At 50.2% G+C, this 21,263-nt stretch overlaps 1 protein-coding gene across 3 annotated transcripts in view; it reads left to right on the top strand.

Moving 5' to 3' along the window:
* The window catches only part of STOX2 (storkhead box 2), a 195,603-nt gene that overhangs the window by 83,727 nt on the left and 90,613 nt on the right, over positions 1-21,263 (top strand). Inside the window, exon 1 of one of the 3 annotated variants that reach the window (XM_059685719.1) lies at positions 8,780-10,328. The exons of 1 other annotated variant lie outside the window; for it this stretch is intronic. In XM_059685719.1, the coding sequence (XP_059541702.1) occupies positions 10,163-10,328 (166 nt within the window). In that variant the 5' untranslated portion in view covers positions 8,780-10,162. Of the gene's footprint in view, positions 1-8,779; positions 10,329-12,308; positions 12,721-21,263 lie in introns of those variants that run through there. One more of the 3 variants, XM_059685720.1, reaches the window with a different exon arrangement.

The raw sequence follows: 21,263 nt of genomic DNA, 5'->3' as shown, positions 1-21,263 counted from the left end.
TGTTGTGTTTCTGCAGGAAACACAGCAGGGAGGGGCTAACATGAGCGTGCACGCAGGGGTGCCGAGAGCCTCTCTTTGGAAAGGCTCGGGCATCAGGTGATTAATAAGGTGAAGTCTTCCCTGGCCGCCCCATCGATTGATTTACTATTTTATTTTATTTTTCAATTACAGTTGACATTCAATCTATTTTTATTAGTTTCAGGTGTACAGCGTAGTGTGTAGGCATTTATATCATTTAATACGCGACCCTCCTGAGGCCTCTAGTACCCCCCGGGCAAACTGGCCCAGCCACTATGGAACACAACAAGGATGTTCCTCGAAACAATAAAAACAGAACTACCTTCTAACCCAGCAATTCCACGTCTGGGTATATAGCCGAAGAAATCCAAAGCACGAATTTGCAGAGATCTACGCATTCCTGTGTTTATTGCAGCGCTATTTACGATAGCCAAGATATGAAAGCAATCCAGGTGCCCATCAACAGAGGTTTGGATAAAGAAAACCTGGAACATACGCACAACGGAATATCGCCTGGCCACCCCATTTTAAATCGCAAACCTCCAGCCGCGGCCTTCCTCCCCGGAGTTCTTTTCTCCCATCATACTTATCCTTAGCTCCTCTTCTGCACAATGTCCTGATTTATGTGCGTTGCTGTTTTCTCCCTTTCATTGGCCTGTACACGCTCCGTGACAGCAGGCTCTGTTCTTACTGCTGTGATTTGGTTTTGGTTTTAAACGTTTGTATCCCTGAACTCGTAGCCGTGACTGGCTCATAGCAAGTGCTCGGTGGACATTTGGTCTCAAGGAGCACAGACCGGGGAAGCGTTGGCTGACTCTGCGCCGTTATAATGCGCTCCAGTGTGTGAGCCCTGTAGGCGAGAGGCACCTCTTGTTACACAGACAGAGCGAGGGCTTCGGACGCTGCAGGAGGATGGGAGCCAGAGGCTGGGGGAGAAGATGGGGAGCTGGTTGGGGACTGACGGCCATTTGCACTTGAAGGATGACTGAGAGTTTCCCAGGAGGACGGGAGATGACAGGCATCGGGCGAACCGGGCAGCTTCCCGGAGCCCTGGAGATGGACATGACGTGGTTGAGAAGCGGACGGAGTCCGGTGTGTTGCGCATATTGCAGCGAGAGCCCCAGGTGACTCCCTGGGCCACCGGGAGAAACCGTGGGGACTTACAGACAGGCACTGTGGGTGTGGCCGGGCCCCGTGTCACCTGGGGAGATCTGCGAGCCCACCGGGTGGAGGCCGCTTCTGGGTGGCCCTGTGCGGTGTGTTACTTAGGTGACTCCCTATTGCGTGTATCTGTGCTCAGTAGGTGGATTTTCAGCTCATGTGATCTTCATGGTTTTGTCATGTGATGATTAACCATGAAAACACTTTTTACCGCATAAACGTCCACTGGTTATCTTGCAGCAAAATGCTTTCAGGATTGCTCGATGTAAAGTTCAGGTATGCGTTTTTCTTTATAAAGCGATGAAAGTTACAATTTTGCTGACCTTTTCGGAATACAATGAGGTTGATAGGATGCCCCGCCGTCGGAGGGACCCACTGGGATTTCAGCTGGGCCTTTGTGGTTAGTCAGTTCTGAGCGGAACAAAGGAGTTCCCTGGACATGGCGTTAAGTTGTGGCTGAAGTCTTGGGTGGTCCAGCAGAGCTACTCGGAGGAGCTCGCAGTCCAAGCGAGAGTTACTCACTGTTGTGTACGCAGGCTAAGCCTGAGATGCACCCAATACACTGGAAGAATGACTCAGTGAACTGCTAACACTGTCACCTCATGTAAACCAGGCCCTTACATCTCTGTCTTTTCTCCCTCAGCTTGTGAAGGACAGCGACTCGAAGTAACTATAGTTAATCCGAACCTTAATGGATTTCAATGTGAGAAAACCTATTACTCATTTATTTGGGTTTCAGAGAAATATTAGGTCTTTATAAAGGATGCCTGTTCTCTGTGAGAGCGTGCCTGGTGGCTCCTGGCTGTGCAAATGACCAGATTTAAATATATCTATATATATTGATTGATTTTAGAAAGAGGAAGAGAGAGAGGGAGAGAGAGAGAGAGAGAGAGAGAGAGAGAGAGAGAGAGAGACATTGATTTGTTGTTCCACTTATGTATGCATTCACTGGCTGCTTCTTGTATGTGCCCTGACCAGGGATCGAACCTGCAACCTTAGCATATTGGGATGATGCTCCAACCAACTGAGCCCCCAGCCAGGGCCCAAACGGAGTGTTTGTTCATATCAATTTTCAAGAGCAAACACTTCAGAGTCTATAAACAAAAACAAATATTTTTTTCCCTTCTAGATCTTTACAAATTCAAATACATTCTTGAAAGATCCATTTCCCAGTAATAATTGGGTGGGGCCTGACCCTTTCAGTTTACTTTGGAGCTTGTTTTGTGTTTACCTGATGGAGTCTTTGTTTTCCGAGAGAATGAAGGGAGGACGCGTGCCCCCAGCGCGAGCAGGTAGGAGGACCAGTTCACAGGCGTCGGTCCTCCACGCTGCACACACAAGGCCACCTCTCGACTGGGACTTTGTTCCTTGCTCTCTATTCTTCCAAATTTTCTAAATTTTGATTATGTATTTATAGCATTTTCCATTTTTATTATTTCTGAGTGCACAGTTCAGTGGCATTAAGTACCACCGGCATCTCCAGAACTTTTTCATCTTCCCAAACTGAGACTCTGTGCCCACTGACCACTAACTCCTCCTTCCCCTCCCCCGTAGGCCCCAACAACCTTGGTTCTCCTTCTGATTCTATGGACTTGACTATGCTAGTACCTCACCTAGGTGGGGTCTTCCGTGTCTGTCCTTTTGTGTGTCTGGCTTTTATCACTTGGCTTCATGTCTTCAAGGTTCATCCATGTGATAGCACTTTCAGAATGCTCTTCCTTTAAAGGCTGACTAATATCCCGCCGTAGGTACAGACCACATTTTGTGTATCCATTTGTTGATGGACACGTAGATTGTTTCCATCCTCTCGGGTTCTGTTCTTGCTTGTGGTGACCTCGCCACCTGGGTCCAGGTGTGCTGGGCACTGCTGAGTGCCATAGCCTCCGTGTACACGCTCACTGGGCTGGGTGTCGCTGCCTTTCTGCTGTCTAAACCCAGTTTGTGTACTTTACCCAATGCGACAGCCCCTACGGTGTCGCTGTTACCGCCTGTAGCAGCGATGGCGAAACTTTTGAGCTCGGCGTGTCAGCATTTTGAAAAACCCTAACTTAACTCTGGTGCTGTGTCACATACAGAAATTTTTTGATCTTTGCAACCATAGTAAAACAAAGACTTATATTTTTGATATTTATTTTATATATTTAAATGCCATTTAACAAAGGAAAATCAACCAAAAAAATGACTTCGCGTGTCACCTCTGACACGCGTGTCATAGGTTCGCCGTCGCTGGCCTATAGCATCCTGGGCCCCATTCAGCCTGTCTTGTTATTTGATGCAAAGCAGAGTTCATAGAACAAAAGGATTCAGCAAGGATTCCGGTTTTTGAAATCGTTTCCCTCCATAGTGATGAATAGTAATACTGGGATTGGCTATTTTTTTTTATTGGTGCTTCTACTTGCCAGCAGTGAACTGGGACACTTATATTTATCTCAGATGTTCACTGCAGCTCTTTGAGAGATTATTACCATCACAATTGGAAAAAAAAGGCGCTCAAAAACTTTTCCCAGGCCCCCAACAAAGTAATGAAATGGCAGTCTCCTTGGCAACACCTGCCTCTGTGCCCTCTGCTGCTCTGACTGCGATCAGTCTGGCCTGGAGATGGCCTGAGACTGTGCCCACTTACCCCATCAACAGGCCTCCAAGGGACCCAGGCCCCTCTTGAGTTACTTCTCCTTGTTAAGCCCCTCCATCCCCAAACATTGCTTTCCTTGGGAGTAGAATGCACTGACGGCCACTACTCAGTCTAGCCCTGTCAGGAGTAGACTATAGGTGATCACATACCTAAATGAAGAGACTAAGAAGAATCCAGTTAAGATTTTGTACGAATGCACCAGCTCTGCATTCCCCGCATTCTTAGCGGTTCTCTCAAACCTGTGTTCCCCTTAGGATGGCTCCCTTCCCGGGGTGTTGCAAACACCACCTGTCTCGCTCTGTCTCCCAAAATGTGCTCCAGCAACAACTGGTCCTATGACTAGTGCTTCCTGAGAACTTTCTGGTGATTGACAAGGGGCATTGGCACATCCAAGGCTCTAAGGGGCCCAGCGGGCCTGTTCTAACGATAACACATTTTCTGAACTCACTTCACAGTGGAACCCTCTTCTCCGGTCACGTTTGTCCAGATAGCCTCATCAGGAGTTGCAGATCCAAATGCTGGCCATGTGACCACCGCCAAGGCACACACAGTGGGGCTGCACAAGGACGGAGCATCTTCTCAGGAAGATCCGCAGTGCTGGCACTTTCGGATAAAATTGTAACTGACAGTTTGGAGTCTGAGTGAAGGAAGACAAAATGTATTTCCCAAAGTGCCCTACGGACAAAGCTGATCAGCTGGCTACCTCAGCTGCTTTTGGAGGCTGAAATATCCTAGGCCACTTGGGTGTGCATGTATGTATATGTATATGTATATGTATATGTATATGTAGTATAGACATATACATATCTATACTAATAAAAGGGTAATATGCTAATTAGACCAGATGTCTTCCGGATGTCCTTCCAGACAAAGCCACGGTGGCAGGGGCTGAGGCAGAGGCGGTTAGGGGTGATCAGGCCAGCAGGGGAGAGGAGTTAGGAGCAATCAAGCAGGCAGGCAGGCGAGTGAGTGGTTAGACGCCAGCGGTCCCAGATTGCGAGAGGGATGTCTGGCAGTCGGATATCCCCCAAGGGGTCCTGGATTGGAGAGGGTACAGGCTGGGCTGAGGGACCCCCCCCCCCTGCACAAATTTTGTGCACCAGGCCATATATACACACACACACACACACACACACACACACACACACACACACACATATATATATATATATATATATATATATATATATATATATATATATATGAACATAGGGATATAGATATGTGACACATAGGAACCTGCCCCAATTCTCCACCTTACAGGCCTCTGAAAGCCCTCCTCCTCCGGGAAGCAGTCTCTTCCAGATTCCATGGCGCTCTATAACCGGGGCCACACAGCCCCCCAATTTCAAGGTGTGCAGATAGGTGTGTATTTTTCATTTGGACTAAACAACACATTTAGTAGAAGTAAACTATTAATATATTTTGCAAATCCTATTTCAAGAAGAAGCAGAATAAGATACATTCCTGTCAGACTTAGAATTCCGATTTTTATTTAACAAATATTTTAATCACGAAGTTTGCTGTATATATCCACCCATCCCATCCATCCAGAGACACCTGTTTCTTTTCTGCGTATTTAGGTCTTTGGCTGCACCAAAGTCGCACTTTGGCAGACAGAAGGAGGCTGTGGGCACTGTGGCCGTGGTTCAGTAGACTGCTCCTGAGTTTGAAGAGTCTGGTATACGACTGGAGTAGCCAGTATCAGATCAGTGGGCGTCCCTGTACCCCAGAGCACTGTGGGCCTAGGAGGCCCTGGATTGAAATTCCTCTTTTCTAGGCTACAAGGTCAAGACTCAGGCCCGTCCCCTCTTAGTTATTTTCCACTCGTATCAGTCTTCCCTCTTCTCACTTCAGTGGTTCAGTTTCTCCGAACTACTTTCTTGCCTTCGGTCCATACAGTCGGTATGGGCTTCTCAATGTCCCAGCGGGGCTTTCTGGGCACAGCAAAGACCAGTTACAGATACGTAGGCCTTAAATTAAGGTTCAGTGTTCTAAGGGTAAAAATTTAAAAAATCAAAATTTCCTTTACTGGAGATAACCATCCAAAGTCAAATTGTCCTTAAGTCTTGAATTCGATTCGTTCTCTTTGTAGATTTCGAAATGTTTAATCAACTACGCACTGTTGCTTGCAGGGGAAGCATTCAAAAACATCTGTCAACTCAACCTGAAGACTCATTTAGAAATACAATGAAGTGCATTTCCTTAAAAACCTACCTTGCATTTATAAGCTTACTATATTTAAAATTTAAAAAGCACTTAGTCTGTGTGTTTGGGCAGGTTTCGAACCAAGTGTCCCAGAGTACTCAGTCAAGTTCATTAGTTATCAAATACACGGCGGCATCGCTGGCCACCGGAGACACAGCTCTGAACAAAGGAGAATGACAATGCGGAAAACTCCTGACCTCACGGAGTTTGCCTTCTTACAGCTCTTTCATCCATTCAGCTCTTGCAAATCTAATAACCTGAAGTTTTAAATGAGGAGAATTTCAAAGTCAAAGTTCTCATACTTTTCAACCCAAAACGACAAGTCTAAAATCAATTATACATTCGAACTAGAATCACAACGCAAATGTGTCTGATTAGTGTCTCTTGTTATCTGATATGGCAATACCAAATGTACAAATTATTCTTAAGCCTGAATTTTAAAAATCCTAATACTATAAAATTGACTTGCTCTGTCATCTCTCTATTTAATTCTAAACTTTCCTAGTAGGTCCTGGGCCTATGCACCTGAGCTTACTTGACGGACAGATCATAACCCACATTGTCTCTGGTAGGTCCACCGATTTGAACCCAGGACTAGGGACATAGGGCTTGCATGGGACCAGGGAGTCTCCCCATGGGACAGGTGCACACACGGAGTCTGATTTGCACAGTGGCTACAACAACTGGAACTTCACACCCACTGTCTTCAGATAGGATTGGTCTCACAGTAGGCTGTTTGCTAGATTCAAGCCTTACCTCCATGACCTCGGTTGATGTGCCGTGATCTGAATGGATACATTGCTTATCAGCCCTTCCTCTCCTACTTTGCTCTCAGCTCGGATTCAGCCACCTCAGCCTGTTTACTGCCTGCATCCTCTGTGCCCAGTTTTGTGGCGTTGGCTGCAAGGGCATCTGCTGAAAGTATGGACACTCGATGATGTCACTCCCCTGCTAGGCCCGCATTCAGAGGTGCCTGAGTGGAGGTGTAGATCTCTTTCCATAATCTCTCACACTACCCCTCCCCGTTCTTTCATAGGAACAATGAATATTTCTGGTTTTAGTTAACTGCAATTCAGACTTACTTTCCAGAAAATTCTGGGCTGACCCCTCCCCTCAAACAGATTGTCTCCTCAAGCCCTTCTTCATAGAAATCCTAAAACATTGCTTTTTTTCTTTTCTTTTCCGTACAGCCCTTCAGTGGCTCACACTGCACTTGGAATAGCATACAAAACCCCTAACATGGTCTGCAAGTCACTGTATGATCTGGCTCTCGCCTTCCTCCGTGACCTCATCACACACCTTTCTCTCATGCTCCCATTCCAGTCACACTGGCCTTCTTTCTCTTCTCCCAACAGAAGCCAAGATTCCTTCCCACCCCAGGGCCTTTGTATGTGCTGTGCCCACTTTCTGTAACATCATTTCCCCACTCTTTGCTGGGATGACTCCTCACCCTGTAGGTTTCCGGTGAACTGTCATTTTCCCAGAGAGGTTGTTCTTCTTTGTAGAATGCACTCAATCTGTGCACTTAGTTGCTTACTCCTTAGACCGGAAGCTGCCTGGGACCATGTGGTATTCTGTTTGCCCAACACCCACCCCAGTGCAGGCCTGTACTAGACAGTCCATAATTATGTGCGGAATGAATAAATAGCACCGTTGCCACAGCAATCACCATTAGCCTTCAGTCATTACTACTGTAATCAGTCATCTAACCGCTTTCGGCTCATGGGAGGTCCTGAGTAATTGTTTTTTGAATTGAATTAAGATAGGTAAATGCTAATATCTTCTGCATTCATCAGTGCAATATTGTTTATTACCTTTCTGTTTCTTTACACATTTAGTCTTCTGTAGCTTCTATAGCTGTAGTCTTTCTGTTCTGAGTAGTCCTCTTACAATAAAGAAGACATTTTTGGCAAAATGTGTCTTTGGTGGGGGGAGGGACTATCCTTTCCTAACTTTTAAAAAATGTCACAGAACATTAGTTAATTGGTTTACAGTTAGTCATAAACTTAGATTAGTGTAAATATAAGTTCCATGAAACGTAATGATTTTTATTTGTTTGTTTTATACCCCGGGTATCCCAAGAGAGAGAGATTAGTTACATTAGCCTCAGGTTACAGAGGGCAGCCTTGAGATACTGAATGGGGGCTCTAGTGCTGGATTCTGTAATGCTTGTGGCTGAAACGCCGTCCTGCTCTGCACGGTTCTCCAAAACCTTGCTGCCTCCCCTCCCCCCCCAAAAAAGAATTCAAGCCTTGGAATAGCACTGAATTACGCTAGAACTGAATCTTAACCATTTAGAGCCCGCTGGCTTTTTTTTTTTTTTCCGGTATCAGCTTAAGATCATAGCCCCATACGTTTTAGAACCCCGTCTCTCCACCAAGGCACCTGTGGTTATGAAACTGCAACATAAGGAAAATGATTTTGAACGGGGCATCGTCACAAATGGGAAACCCGCTCAAAGAGGCGATGTCGAAAAAGAAAACGGAGGCTTGTTTTTGTTGTGCATAACACGGGAGCGCCGTTGGAAACCCAGGCAGGGAGCTGAGTGCTGGTGGAGCGCCGGTAGCAGCGCAGCGTCGCGGGGACTCTCCGCCATGCGGCGGCTCGCCCGGACCTCCCTGACCCCCGCGGCCCCGCGCCTCCGGCCGGGCGCCTGGGCTGGGCCCCCGCCTCCCCGCCGCCCCGCGCCCCGCTGGCCTCTAGCGATTGGTGGTTGGAGCGGCCACAGCTGAGCCGGGCGGGCTGGGAACCGGCGCTGTGGCTCCCGCCGGGGCTCCGGGAGAGAGGGAGAGCCGAGCCGCCGCCACTGCGTCCTCCCGGCGGCGGAGACCGGGCGCCCGGCGTCTGCGGCTGTTGGAGGAGCTCGCGGGGGGCCCCTCCCCGGCTCCGGCTGACGTAGGGGCTGGCGCAGGTGGGCTGAGCTGGGCCCCGCAGATCTCGGTCCCCGCCGCGCGGTCTCTCTCCCTGCCTGCGAGGGGGAGGCCCCCCCGGAAAATCTGTAAATACCCCAGCTCCGTCTGCAAACCGGGGCGCCAGCCCAGGCCCCAGCGCCTCCGCGGGGCGTTTCACCGGGAAACCCGAAGCCTGGCCGGATCCGCGCGCGGACGGGAGGCAGCTGGGCGATCAGCGTGAGACCCGGCGTCCGCCCCGCTTCCTGCCCTTCGGGAGCCGCTTTGCGCGCTCGAACCCGAGCCGCGGTGCCACCGTGCGGGTGTCGGGCGGCGCGCTCCGCATCCTCGGCAGCCATGGCTCCGTCGCCGCCCTGGCCAGTGAGTCGGAGCATGCATGTGTAGGGGGCACATGCGTGTCGGGGCCCACGCGTGCGCGCGCGCACACACACGCGCACAGGCACGCACACCACCCCGAGCCCGGGAAGGAGCCAGGTTGACGAGACGCTGCAGCCGCGAGGACGCCTCCTGCTCTTCCTGGATCCGCCGGAGCCCCCGGCCGCAGCTGCCGCCCGCAGAGCTCGCCCGGAGCCCGATGCACACGCGCCGCCCGCTCCAGCCTCTGGGATGAAGACGGCCCCCCGAGGACTGCAGGGGAGGCAGCGCCCGCCCGCACCCGGGACTGCGGGCCGCGTGGCGGGTAGGCCCAGGGGGACCGGGCTGGGACGCTGTCATCCCCACGCCTCGCGCTGAGCCGCCCCTCTGGCTGCCCGGGAGCCCGATCCCGGGGCAGCCCCGGAGGCTGGGGCTTCCTTGTTTGTTTGGGTCTTTTGTGCCGGGCTCCCGGTTGGCTCAGCACTCCTGCGCTGAATCGGGCCATTGTCTGCGCTCCCATCGCTTCCACGCTGCAAGTCTCGGCGCCCCCACCCCGCCCGCCCCCTCCCCGCCTCCTCCCGGCCGGGGAGCCTCCTAACGTGCCTTTCCCCCTGGAATCTGGAAGCTATAAGCCGGGCGGATTGCAAATGAAGTGTAATGCATTGTGGGACGTGTGTAAAATCGGAGCCTTCGCCGTGCGGGGGTGTGGGGGCGTGGGGAGGGCCGGACCCGCTGCTGGCGGTGTAGACACCGACGAGGAGGGGCTGGGAAAATGCGCGCCGTGTGCGCCCGGGTCGTGCCCGCCGTAGACGGATGAAGCCGCACGCTGCGCCCCGGCACTGAGGCCCCAGGATCGGGGCAGCAGGTCGCCCTCCGCACCATGAAGAAGACCCGCAGCACAACCTTGCGGCGAGCCTGGCCTAGCGCGGATTTCTCCGACCGGGCCTCGGACCGAATGAGGTCCCGCAGCGAGAAGGACTACCGCCTGCACAAGCGCTTCCCCGCGGCCTTCGCGCCCCAGGCTTCGCGGGGCTACATGACATCAGGTTGGTAACCGCGTGGCTGCCCCCGGGCCTGGGCCGCGGGGCGGGCTCCCCGCGCCGCTCCCGGGGTGCTGGCAGGGGAGGCCGGGCGCTGATGGATGCGATAAGTTATGGGGAAAGCAGGAAAAAATTAGTTCACATCCACCATTTTGTACCTCCGCAAGATCCACAGCAGGCCCTCTCAATATGGGGTTGGAGAGCGATTAGTTAGGTAAAATAGGGAGGGGGCCGCGCCGGGCATTGGGGCTGCGGGGGGATGAATGCCCGCCAGCTGCGAGCAGCAGCCTCCGGGAGCTCGGTGGGGGAGCCTGCGCCCAGGGTCGCCTGCAGCCCCGGGCTGGCTGGCGCCTGCATTGTGGCCAGTTATCCCCGTGGGCATTTAAACAGCCCCCCTTCCGGGAAAGGGAGCAGGTTCCAAGCACAGGTCTGAATGGTTTGAGTCAGGGAAGAGCCCGCATGCATTCCCGACTCGGCCGTGTGCACGCAGCCAACTCTGTTGGAGCTCATTGAATGCGTTCTGTGGGGTATTTGGCGTGTATGCGGATTGAGCGCTCACGTGATTCTGTGTGCATTTAACATACGTTGCTTTGGGTTCGGTTGTGTGGAAAGAAGGGAGGCTGTATTGTGTCTTTGCATGTCAGACGGGAAGGACAAACAATACGGTGAATGGAACCGAAGGCTTCGAAAAGGGCTGCATCTTAAAAGGCAGAGCCGGCCTAGGCGTTTCCGAAGGAGGCAGGTTCCCTGGGAAACACCACGGAAGGGCTTTGGTGTGTGACTCCGGAACCCAGGGATAAAAACCCCGAGGAAAGGCTGGAGGGAGGAAATGCTGGCGCTCTTTCCTGCTTTTCTCCTGACTTAACGGCTGACCATGTGTATGCAGTCATGTGCAAGACATCAGTTTTTGTTTGTTTTTCATCCCAGAAGAATTAATTTTCTTCTAAACACCGCGTAATGAAAGTACATCTAACCCCAGTCATTGCCAGTCCGGTCTTCACTGGGAAGATTGCTTTAAGCTTGTGGTTGGTACTTAAGAGTCTAACGGTAACCCCACTGTCTTCCTCCGAAAACAGCAAGTTTTAAAACACTGGGGCAGTATCTCATGCCGTAAAAATGTCTTGTGACCGCATTTCCCTGAATATAAGACCTAAATAAAATAACCATCGTTTTTTATTGCCAAACCTAGCGACATAAGGATGTTGGCACTAAGGCTCCCTGGGCTTTCTTTCACGAACAGCCAAATCTGCAAAGGAAGTGACAACTGCAGTTTGTACTTCAGTAATTTAAGTCCATTGCAGCTGTGGTTGCTGTAGTCTTCTGACTCGTAGGAGTCAATTTTGAAGCACACCTAAATCTAACCTCAAAACACATGTGTACGTAAACCCATATCTGCACGGAGTGTTCAGGTGATCCAGGTTTTGTGTGCGTAAGGGTTCGAATGGCTTCATTCCACACTGAGCAGGCCAGTGCTCAGACCAAGTGTGAAGCTACAGGAGGCAGGTGGCCGTAATTCCTTCAACAGACCTGCAGGGCTCTTGAATGATCTCGGGCACGTTTGCTCGGAGCCTGTTTTTGTTTGTCTTGGCCTAGCTTCATTAGGATCACATTTTCATTCTTCCCCAAAGAACTTCTCCGCCATGGCCAGTTCTGCCAGGCATTTTCACTTGATTCTCCTTCCTCGTTTCATTTCTTGACCCGCAAAGGGTAAGCACGGCGTAGGGTGCTGTCGAAGGATACGCTGTCTCAGGCCGGTTGGTGGTTCTCTGTGCAGCTTCAATGTTAGGTTGCTTCTGAGAAAAGAAACCCAAAAGGCGGGGTAAGAAGAGCCCTGCCATTCATTCAGCGTTTTCTGGAGTCCCCGCGCCCCCCCCCCCCCAGAGCCTTGCTCGATTCTTCTGGGGCTCCCGGATGGCTTATCACCTGGCTTTGTCCAGGGAGGAAGGGCTGTCATTTATTCTTTATCTTAAATGTTAGCTGATGCGCATAAGAAAAGGTGTTCTCGCCAGTGGCAGGGAATTGTGAATGTTCAGACACCTACAGTGAACCCTGGGAGGGGAGATGAAACCCTGCTCATATGCATCTTTATTTTTAGTTGGGGGCGGGGAGGATCTTATCGATTTCCTTTTCAAATATGGCTCCTTTCCAAATAGGAGCATTGGCAGGAATAGATGGGGCATGGGAACACTTTGAGATCGTTTACCGGTAGGTCTCTTTCTCTTAGGAAATGCAGAGGAAGTCCACTTGGGTCAGGCTAGTGGCTCTAGATGCAAACAGAACCTTTGTCACAGGAAATGGAGAGTGGAGCAGCTTGGGAACACAGGAGGCTTTCCGTATTTCTTCTTTCTGTTGGTCCAGTCCTTTAGCATGATGACTGCTGGTATCATCATACTTCACTGTGAGTATAAAGAACTTCCTCTTGTTGGGTTCAGAGGATAAGGCAAGCCTCTTCAGAGATAGACTAAATTAAATCACGTCACTGAGGCTTTTTAGAAATCCCCCCCAACAAGTATTCCTAAAAAACTCTGGGGTAACATGTGTTGCTGTTGTTTTTTTTTAACTTTAGGTAAAGAGAGAGAGATCCTTGGAAATTTTATTAATAGTTGTTCTTGTGGTCTGGCGTCGCTATCACAGAGTAGGTACTTCACGTTTTACTCTGTTTATTAAGGCAAAATTGCAGGCATTCCATAATAGCTTTCCAATGAGACAGCACCCTTTCAAGCAGTCTTTTCTCCACTAATAAGTAATTACCAGTTTGAAATGTGATTTACAGCAATACCCTTGACATTTAGCCCATTTTTTGTTGTTGTTGTTGTTGTACACCTTCAGGATAAACGACACTTAAGCTCTAGAGGTTAGAGTAGACACCTTTAAAACTTGAAAATATCCTGCGAAGGACAGTTAGAGGATTCCGAAACTTTAAGTCTTGCCGGCCATGCCTGATATGACGGTGAAAGCCCCCGATTGGTGCTGCCAAATCAAAAATAATCCTAAGCGTTCACAGGCCTCCTGGCAACCAGCAAGTTCACAGGCCACGCGATGAGTTCATTGTTCATCTTGAAGATTAATTTCCCAATGAGAGTTTCTGGGTAGAAGGGGGTGGGGGGGGGGTGGGAAGTCTTGCCTTTTGTTCAGATCAAGATGAATAATCGAAGAAGAGAAGGGGGTAGAGCAGATGGGTGTGGGATCATTCTTCCTCATTTGCTACAACGAGAGGTGAAAGTAAAACTCCCCACGCAGAGGGCGCTCTCCGTGGTCCGCAGTGCTGTACAGAGGAAAACAGGCTCGTGTGCCTCCCTGGGGTGGTTTTCATGGCCCCCAGCCTTTTGCTGATCCTCTGTTAGAACTGTGTGAACTTCGACCCCTGGCACAAATGATGCTATTAACTTTGCACTGTACTCTCGGTCCCCTTCCCTAGCCCTGAGGCTGGGTGCCCCTTTACATCCCACATATAATGTCACCAGGTTTGGGCATTCTATTGGTCAAGATTGGAAAGCGGTTTTCCACTATAAAGTTCTACGGAGCCTGTTCATAAAGAGTGTTGCTTATGAAGGAGACACCCCTCCCCCTCCCCCCAATCATGGCACTTTTAGTTTGATATTTGCCACTTTAAAGAGCAATGAAGCACTTTTCATACTATCGTTTTAAAGGATTTGAAAAGATGAAACAAAGGCCCCCAAACTGACATATTAAGACAAGGTAAATCCGTGTTTTTTTTTGTCCCCCCCTCCCACCCCCTCTGTTGATCTATTATAAACAGAGGGAGGACTGGGCAGCACACCACCTTCATTAGTTTATTAGTTTTCATTTTATAGAAATGAGTTCTGGGGCACCGTTGATAGTGTCCCAGTTCCTCGTGTCCTGTTATTTTAAGAGATGGGGGTGGGGGGAATTTTCTGAGAGCGGAGAATGGACAGCGAGGTTCTGATCTGGGCCTGCCATGAACCAGCTGTGCTCCTGGCGAGTCACATGACCCCCTCTCGTCTGGACAGGTCCCCCAGGTCCAGGCTCCCATTACAGAACCGCCTGGGCAGGGAGGGGCTCTGTCATGAGCCGGCGCGGGGTTTCCGAGCACTTACACAGAAAACGTTAGGCATGACCTCTGCCCTTTCTGCTTATTGGAGTCATGTGCCTCCGTATGTGGGGGCATGTGGGGAAAGTGCTCATTTTGCAAAGGAATCCTATTTCCTGTCCTCCCCAAACGTTGCATTAACTGTCTGCACCTTAGGGCCTGTCCTGGTGGCCAGGGGACTGGTGTGGGGACATGATGGATAAACACCTGGCAAGTTGCAATCATATACACGTTTCCATAAACAGCATCCTGTTGCCTTCGCTTCCCTCTTTGCTCTCAGAGATCCGTTTTCAGCCTCGCTGCCCTGGCCGGGTTTTAATTTGAAACTACCTGTGTTGACTGCTTTCACCAGGCAAGTGGACGTGAGGGATATTGCACGCGGTGGTGAATGGCTTTATTCTTTATTTCCCAGGGGAACACTGCTTACCAAAGGTCACCTCCCTGGGTGTTTCAATGCCTTTTACACTCTGGTGAGCTTTTTTATTCGAAAAAAGGAATATGAGCATATTGTATGAAACCCTGAGCATTTTTACACCTCCGGAGCAATTCTGGCTTCAACTCCCTGTATATACCCTGGAGAGTCAGGACAGTTCAGACAATGGTATGTTCTTTGGTACAGGATCGCGTATGCTCAGTGCAGGTAGAACCCAGAAGCAACATCTGGTGAGATCCTCGCGACTGGGACGATTTGCTGACGCGGGAATTTGGGACAGGCTTTCGTAGATCCGTCCTGGAAACCTGTGTGCCTAATCTATACGGTATAAAGTAGAGGTTCTTGTAGTTTGTAAGGATATAGACTCTAGTCAACTCTTGATTAACCTTAGCCACGGTCACGCAAGAAGGAGATGACATGGGTAATTTTGTAAGTTGATAATGAACTCTCCCTTAAGTAGTTCATCCCTAGACTATTTTTATTTGACAGTGGAATGCATAACCCGTTGGTCAGAAACGCCTAATGATGTCTACCTCCTAGATGTTTCTACAATCTGTACCGCCCCCTTCATCTCTGTTGTTTAAACCTTCGCTTCTGTTATAATATCTTCCAGACTGACCTTGCTTCCAGTCCAATTCCTCCTCCACGTGTGCCCAGAGGCGGTTTTATTTTTAAAAATCTCTCCTAGAGCAAAGCTGGTCATGTTCCATCTCCTTTTACTGTCTCTCCGTCCTGGGCATGAGGATCTGGGCCAAGGCTCTTCACGGCATGACCAGGCCACCTTTCCAAGCACTTCTTCTCTTCCTCCCCCCCACCCCCCACTACCCTGTGCTCCAGGCTCCAGAAATTCTCCCCCTTCCAGAGCCACCCACTCTCCCCTTCCCTCTAAGTCTTCCTCCAATCCTTTCCAGAGGAACCCCTCCTGGCATTTGTTAGGTACTTGCGCTATGGCGACTTGGTCACATCGCGTGGCATCGGGAGTTTCCGTGTGTGTCTCCTGTGCTAGCTGGCAAGTCCCTCAGTGGCCATACGTGTTTTATTCACGTCTCTGTTTTGCCAGCAACCACAGAGCTTGGCACACAGCAGGCACTCAGTCAGTGTTTATTGGAGGAATGAATAAAACATGGCTTCTCTTAAAAAGTTGGATGAAGAGATGGTTTGAACTCCTAATGTGAGTCATCCTCTCATAACTATGGAATAAACATATATTCACGTACATAAATGTCTGCAAAGATATAAGATTCTACTCTCCAAGGACCTCTTATTGTAGTGGTAGTCCAAGGGCCTCCTCCTGCCGTGGTAGACAGGACCACAGCTCTCAACGAGTCGACCGTTAGAAAACAGTAAATAATAGCATATAATCAAGAGCCCAGCGGGGCGGTGGGTACGGTTGGCATAAGTGGAATAGCAGGTCAGAGGGTAGAAGAATGTCAATTCGAAAAGGCTGCCTGGAGGGAGGACTCGCTTGTGTCGTGAAGGACTGGGTAGGATTCCAAGAGACAGAGAAGGAGAAAGATGGGGTGGGGGGAGGTTGTGGAGGCAGCATGAACCCCGGCATGAAGCTGGGAGTGAAAATGTCTAGGTGAGGTTGGCCATGCTGTCACTTCGGGGGGTAACTAGAGATGATGTGGAGCGAGGCCGGTGGGGTCTGAAACGTAGGTGGAGTTCAGAGTGTATGGGGTGAGCTGGGGAGAGGCGTGATGAGAGGAGTGGTTTTGGAAGAGGGGTCCGGCTGTGGTTTGCAGGGCACGTGAAGAGTCTCGAGGCCAGGAGGCCGGCAGGTGGTGGAGGGGCGATGGGGTCAAGTAGTAGGTGATGGGGGACCCCCACACAGCAGTGGTCTCCAGCGCTTAGGCATCAGCACTCCCCCCTCAGGGTTCTCCTACCCATGTCTGTATCCCACCTGTTATTTATGTCGTATTTCCCGTTAACTTGACCCACTTCTCTATTTAAATGAATTGAAAAGAGGTTATATTTTATGTGAAAGTAAAAGTTTCATTTGATAATTACAGTTTCTAATCCCCATTAGAATTAATGCGTTACTCTTTCAGTGAAAAATACTCAACTGAAGTGACCTCCCGTCACCTGCCGAGTGGTCCTCATGTCACATGGTGGAAAGCCTGCAGCAGCCACGGAAGGAGGGATGGGCAGTGGAGAGGGAAGGGAGAATCGGGAGAACAAGGAACTGACTCTTCACCGTAACTGACTCGATGTAAGAGGTGGGAGAAAATCAAAGGTGAATCAGAGATTTTGGCTGGAAGAAAGCAATGACTGACCAGGAAGCTGGGGGAGTAGAGCAGGCGATGAGCTCCATTTGGGGCCTATGGGTTGATCGTCCAAGCAGAGAGGTCCTTTAGGCACACAGGTGAACAGTTAGGGTTCGGGGTGTATCTGGAGGTCACCCACTTAGCCGCGTTAGTTGGGAACATGAGAATAGCTTAGCTTTTTATTTTTAAACTAGAGGCCCGATGCATGAAATTCGTGCAAGAATAGGCATTCCTTCTCCCGGCTGCTGGCACCAGCTTCCCTCTGGCACCCAGGACCTGGATTTCCCTTCCAGCCCCGGCTTCGTCTGGAAGGACGTCTGGTCTAATTAGCATATTACACTTTTATTATTATAGATACAGTTTTATTGATTTTAGAGAGGAAGGGAGAGGGAGAGAGAAATAGAAACATCAATGATGAGAGAGAGTCATTGGTTGGCTGCCTCCTGCACACTCCCTGCTGGGGATCGAGCCCGCAACCTGGGCATGTGCCCTGACCAGGATTTAAACCATGACCTCCTGGTTTATAGGTTGACACTCAACCACTGGGCCACACCAGCCAGGCTAGCTTAGCTTTTTGTACTTCATGCTCCGTATCTTAAAGGGGGCTGATGACTGATTTACTTTCCAGCAGGTGCAGGATCGGTTGGATTCCCGTAACTTTGAGTCCTACGTGGGTTTCTGAAAGCCTGGGCCGTTGAGGTTAGGATTTCTTGGAGACCGACTGCTCTCCTGTCTGTAAAAACAAAGTGCCTTTTAATTCTAGGACTTGTTTTATTAGTGTTTGCATTCATTCAGAAGCTATTGGATTGTTGATGAAAGGGATATGCTTTTGATATTTATAGTCAGGGTTTGGAAAAAGTTAGAGCAATACAAGTAGCAGCACAAAAGACCAGACCAGCTCTGTAAATAACGTATATTTTAAACATCTGTCTTATACCTATTCAGTTGAAAAATTATGGCTTAGGTAACTCATATTCACAGTTAAAATCTCCATTTATCTTTCTGCTTACATCCATGATGGCCCCTCCAGGCCAAGTCTTCTCTTTCTGAAGATAAAAGAGAGCTGTCTGGCAGATGCCTGCCAGGCTTGCGGGGAGAAGGCCCGTCTTTCTGATGGGTGCAGTTCGAGAGGGAGGCCCCACCCAGCTTCCAGTTCACCCCCAGTGCAACCCGACTCCAATTCCTAGCTAGCTGGTTCCCTTAAGACCGCTCTTAGACCTTTTCTTGCTTTGGGCATATCCAGCTTTTGCTTTGAAATCATTTCATTGTGAGATGAAATGAAGGCCCCCAAAGCGATTGAGGTACCTTGGATACCTGTCATTTTTTTGGCTGCCCATCATCTGAACCCCCTTCCTGTGTCATTTCCTACGGTTATGAGCTGAGTCTGTCCTCCCAAAGGATATGTTCAAGTCTAACTTTGGGTACCTGTGACTATGACCGTACTTGGAAATAGGGTCTTTGCAGGGGAAATTAAGATGCAGTCATACCAGAGTGGGATGGGCCCTAAATCCGGTATGACTGGTGTCCTTATAGGAAGAAAAGAGACACAGCTGCAGCGGGAAGGCCGGGTGAGGAAGGAGGCAGAGACGGCGACGTGTCCACCGGCCTAGGTGGGCCAGCGATTGCTGGTCACCAGCAGAAGCCAGGAGAGGGGCCTGGGGCGGATTCTCCCTCAGGACCTCGGAGGGGAACGCGCCTGCTTCTGTCCTCAGCCTCCAGACGTGAGAGGATGCATTCGGCTTGTTTCCAGCCACCCAGCCGTGGTGTTTTGTTTCAGCAGAGCAGCGACCTCATGCACCACCTGTGGCCCGTGGTGGGAGGCAGGACCTCGTTCCTCCCTGCAGATGCTGACCTTGCCCTGGGATTGCTTTCTTGGACTGCCTAAGATCGAGGGCATGCGCGTGGCCTTGGCCTCCCCAGTGACACGCTGCCCTCCGTGGTGTTGCAGGAAGATGGCGCTCCAGGGCAGTGGGGCAGCCGCAGGGGGCGTCCCGTGTGCTGCCGGCCACAGGGTCTGTGCTTGGTCACGGCTGCCCGAGAGTCCTCACCGATCCACGCCTCCCTGTGGCCCTCTGCGTGACCCAGCGCATTTCTGTACCCAAAAGGCCAGGATTCAGAGCAGAAATACAGGCCGGTGGCGGCATGGCCCCGCCTCTCCGTTACTGACTGGGTGGGCTCGGACAGGGACCTGTTTCCTCAGGGCCTCCGTTTCCTTGCCTGCGAAGTGGGAATAGTAACGGTGCACACCGTTAGGTTTTGGTGGACTCATGTAGGTGAAGCACTTAGGAATAAGCTTCGCACATAGGAAACATCCTATCTGAGTTATTTGTCATTAGTATTGTTAAAAGAGGCAGCATTGGTTCCCTCACAGATAACTAAGAACCCAGAGGACACGGAGAACCTCAGTAGTTGCCCCTTCCAAGCCTGACACGGAGCAGAAACTGCGTGTAGGCGACGTCAGGAAGTATGGTCGGGTTTTACTTTGCAACCACGCCGCCTTCATTCTGTAACAAGCTCCCAGGGCCCTTCGTCCCAGGCCCTCCCCACGAATGCCAGCTCCCCTGCCCCTGGCATCCGGCTACCTCCTCACATTTCAAACTCAGCTCACCTGTTCCCGCTGGAGGCAGCGCCGCGGCCTGGGGTGACGAGCCCCGCCTGCATACCTCTGAGCTATTTGCAAGGCAGTTGTCATTTTCTTGTCGGGCCCTCCCTCTAGACATAAACTCTGAGGACTTGGCTCATGTCTCGCTTGGTTGTGTTGTAGCAGGCGCCAGGTGTGGAGCCGGTAGGTCGTAGGGGACCCATGGCCCTGCTAGCATTCCCGGCGGTGGCAGTGACGTGGGGACCTCTGTGTTGCACTTCTGTCTTTCACCGCAGTCTGAGTCGGTGCCCGGAGCTTGATGCTAAGACGGAGGCCTCCAGGGTAACTGGGGGCTGATCGGTAGTCTTGGTCCATTCACATGGGCCGGAGGAGTGAGCTGGCAGGTTAGCTATCCACCCGGCGGTACGTATACAGGCGTCTGTCCTGGGATTTTAAAAATGCCACGTGAGTCTTTGGTGAAATTATGAAACAATATAGCTTTCGTGAATCCACTAAACTTCTAAGATAAAACCTCACTTTAGATTAGGTGCTGAAGCTTACATTATAATGGGACAAGAAACCTAGGAAAACGCATTTGAAGTTTCGTCTGCGTGGTTTTAAATTGAAAAGAGTATTTAGACTTTTTTTTTCCCTCCACACTGGCCCACTGGTTATTTATAACAAACAATGAGTAGCTGTTGATACACTTTTTTATATATATTATTGATTTTTTACAGAAGGGAAGGGAGAGGAATAGAGAGTTAGAAACATTGATGAGAGAGAAACATCAATCAGCTGCCTCCTGCACACCCCCTACTGGGGATATGTCCACAACCAAGGTACATGCCCTTGACTGGAATCGAACCTGGGACCCTTCAGTCCGCAGGCCGATGCTCTACCCACTGAGCCAAACTGGTTACGACTGTTGATACACTTTTTTTTTTTTTTTAAATATTTTTTACAGAGAGGAAGGGAGAGAGATAGAGAGTTAGAAACATCAATGAGAGAGAAACATCGATCAGCTGCCTCCTGCACATCTCCTACTGGAGATGTGCCCGCAACCCAGGTACATGCCCTTGACCGGAATTGAACCTGGGACCTTTCAGTCCACAGGCTGACGCTCTATCCACTGAGCCAAACCAGTTTCGGCTGATACACTTTTTAAAAATGCTTTAAGAGGTGCGCTTAGCCAGGGAGAGAGCATGCCCAGAAGAGTCGAACGATGAGTGCGTGCGTGGTGTCGGTGGACTTGCTGCCTTTGCGATGCTGGCTGCTGCCGGAGGTTCGTGAACGACTTCAGATAGCAGAGCGTGTGACTTAGGTTTGCAGCCGCGGCTCTGGGGCCCGGCCCCCACTTGCTGCCTGTGCAGTCTCGGCATCTCAGATGACCAGCTTATCCTGCTTCTTGTCTGGAAAATGAGGATAAAATTATACCTGATTTATGGTTGTTATATGGATTATAAGTGAGCAAATATATGCAAAATAATTAGCATAGTGCCCAACACAGGAAGAACCTAGTACAGTTTTGCTACTATATCATTCTTTCTTTAGGGACATAACTCTGCAGGATTGACTCGTTTCTAAATGT

Source organism: Myotis daubentonii, chromosome 2, assembly GCF_963259705.1.
Source record: "Myotis daubentonii chromosome 2, mMyoDau2.1, whole genome shotgun sequence".
NCBI lineage: Eukaryota > Metazoa > Chordata > Mammalia > Chiroptera > Vespertilionidae > Myotis > Myotis daubentonii.
Note: the sequence above shows the minus strand (reverse complement) of the source record. Positions and strands in the feature narration are given on the sequence as shown.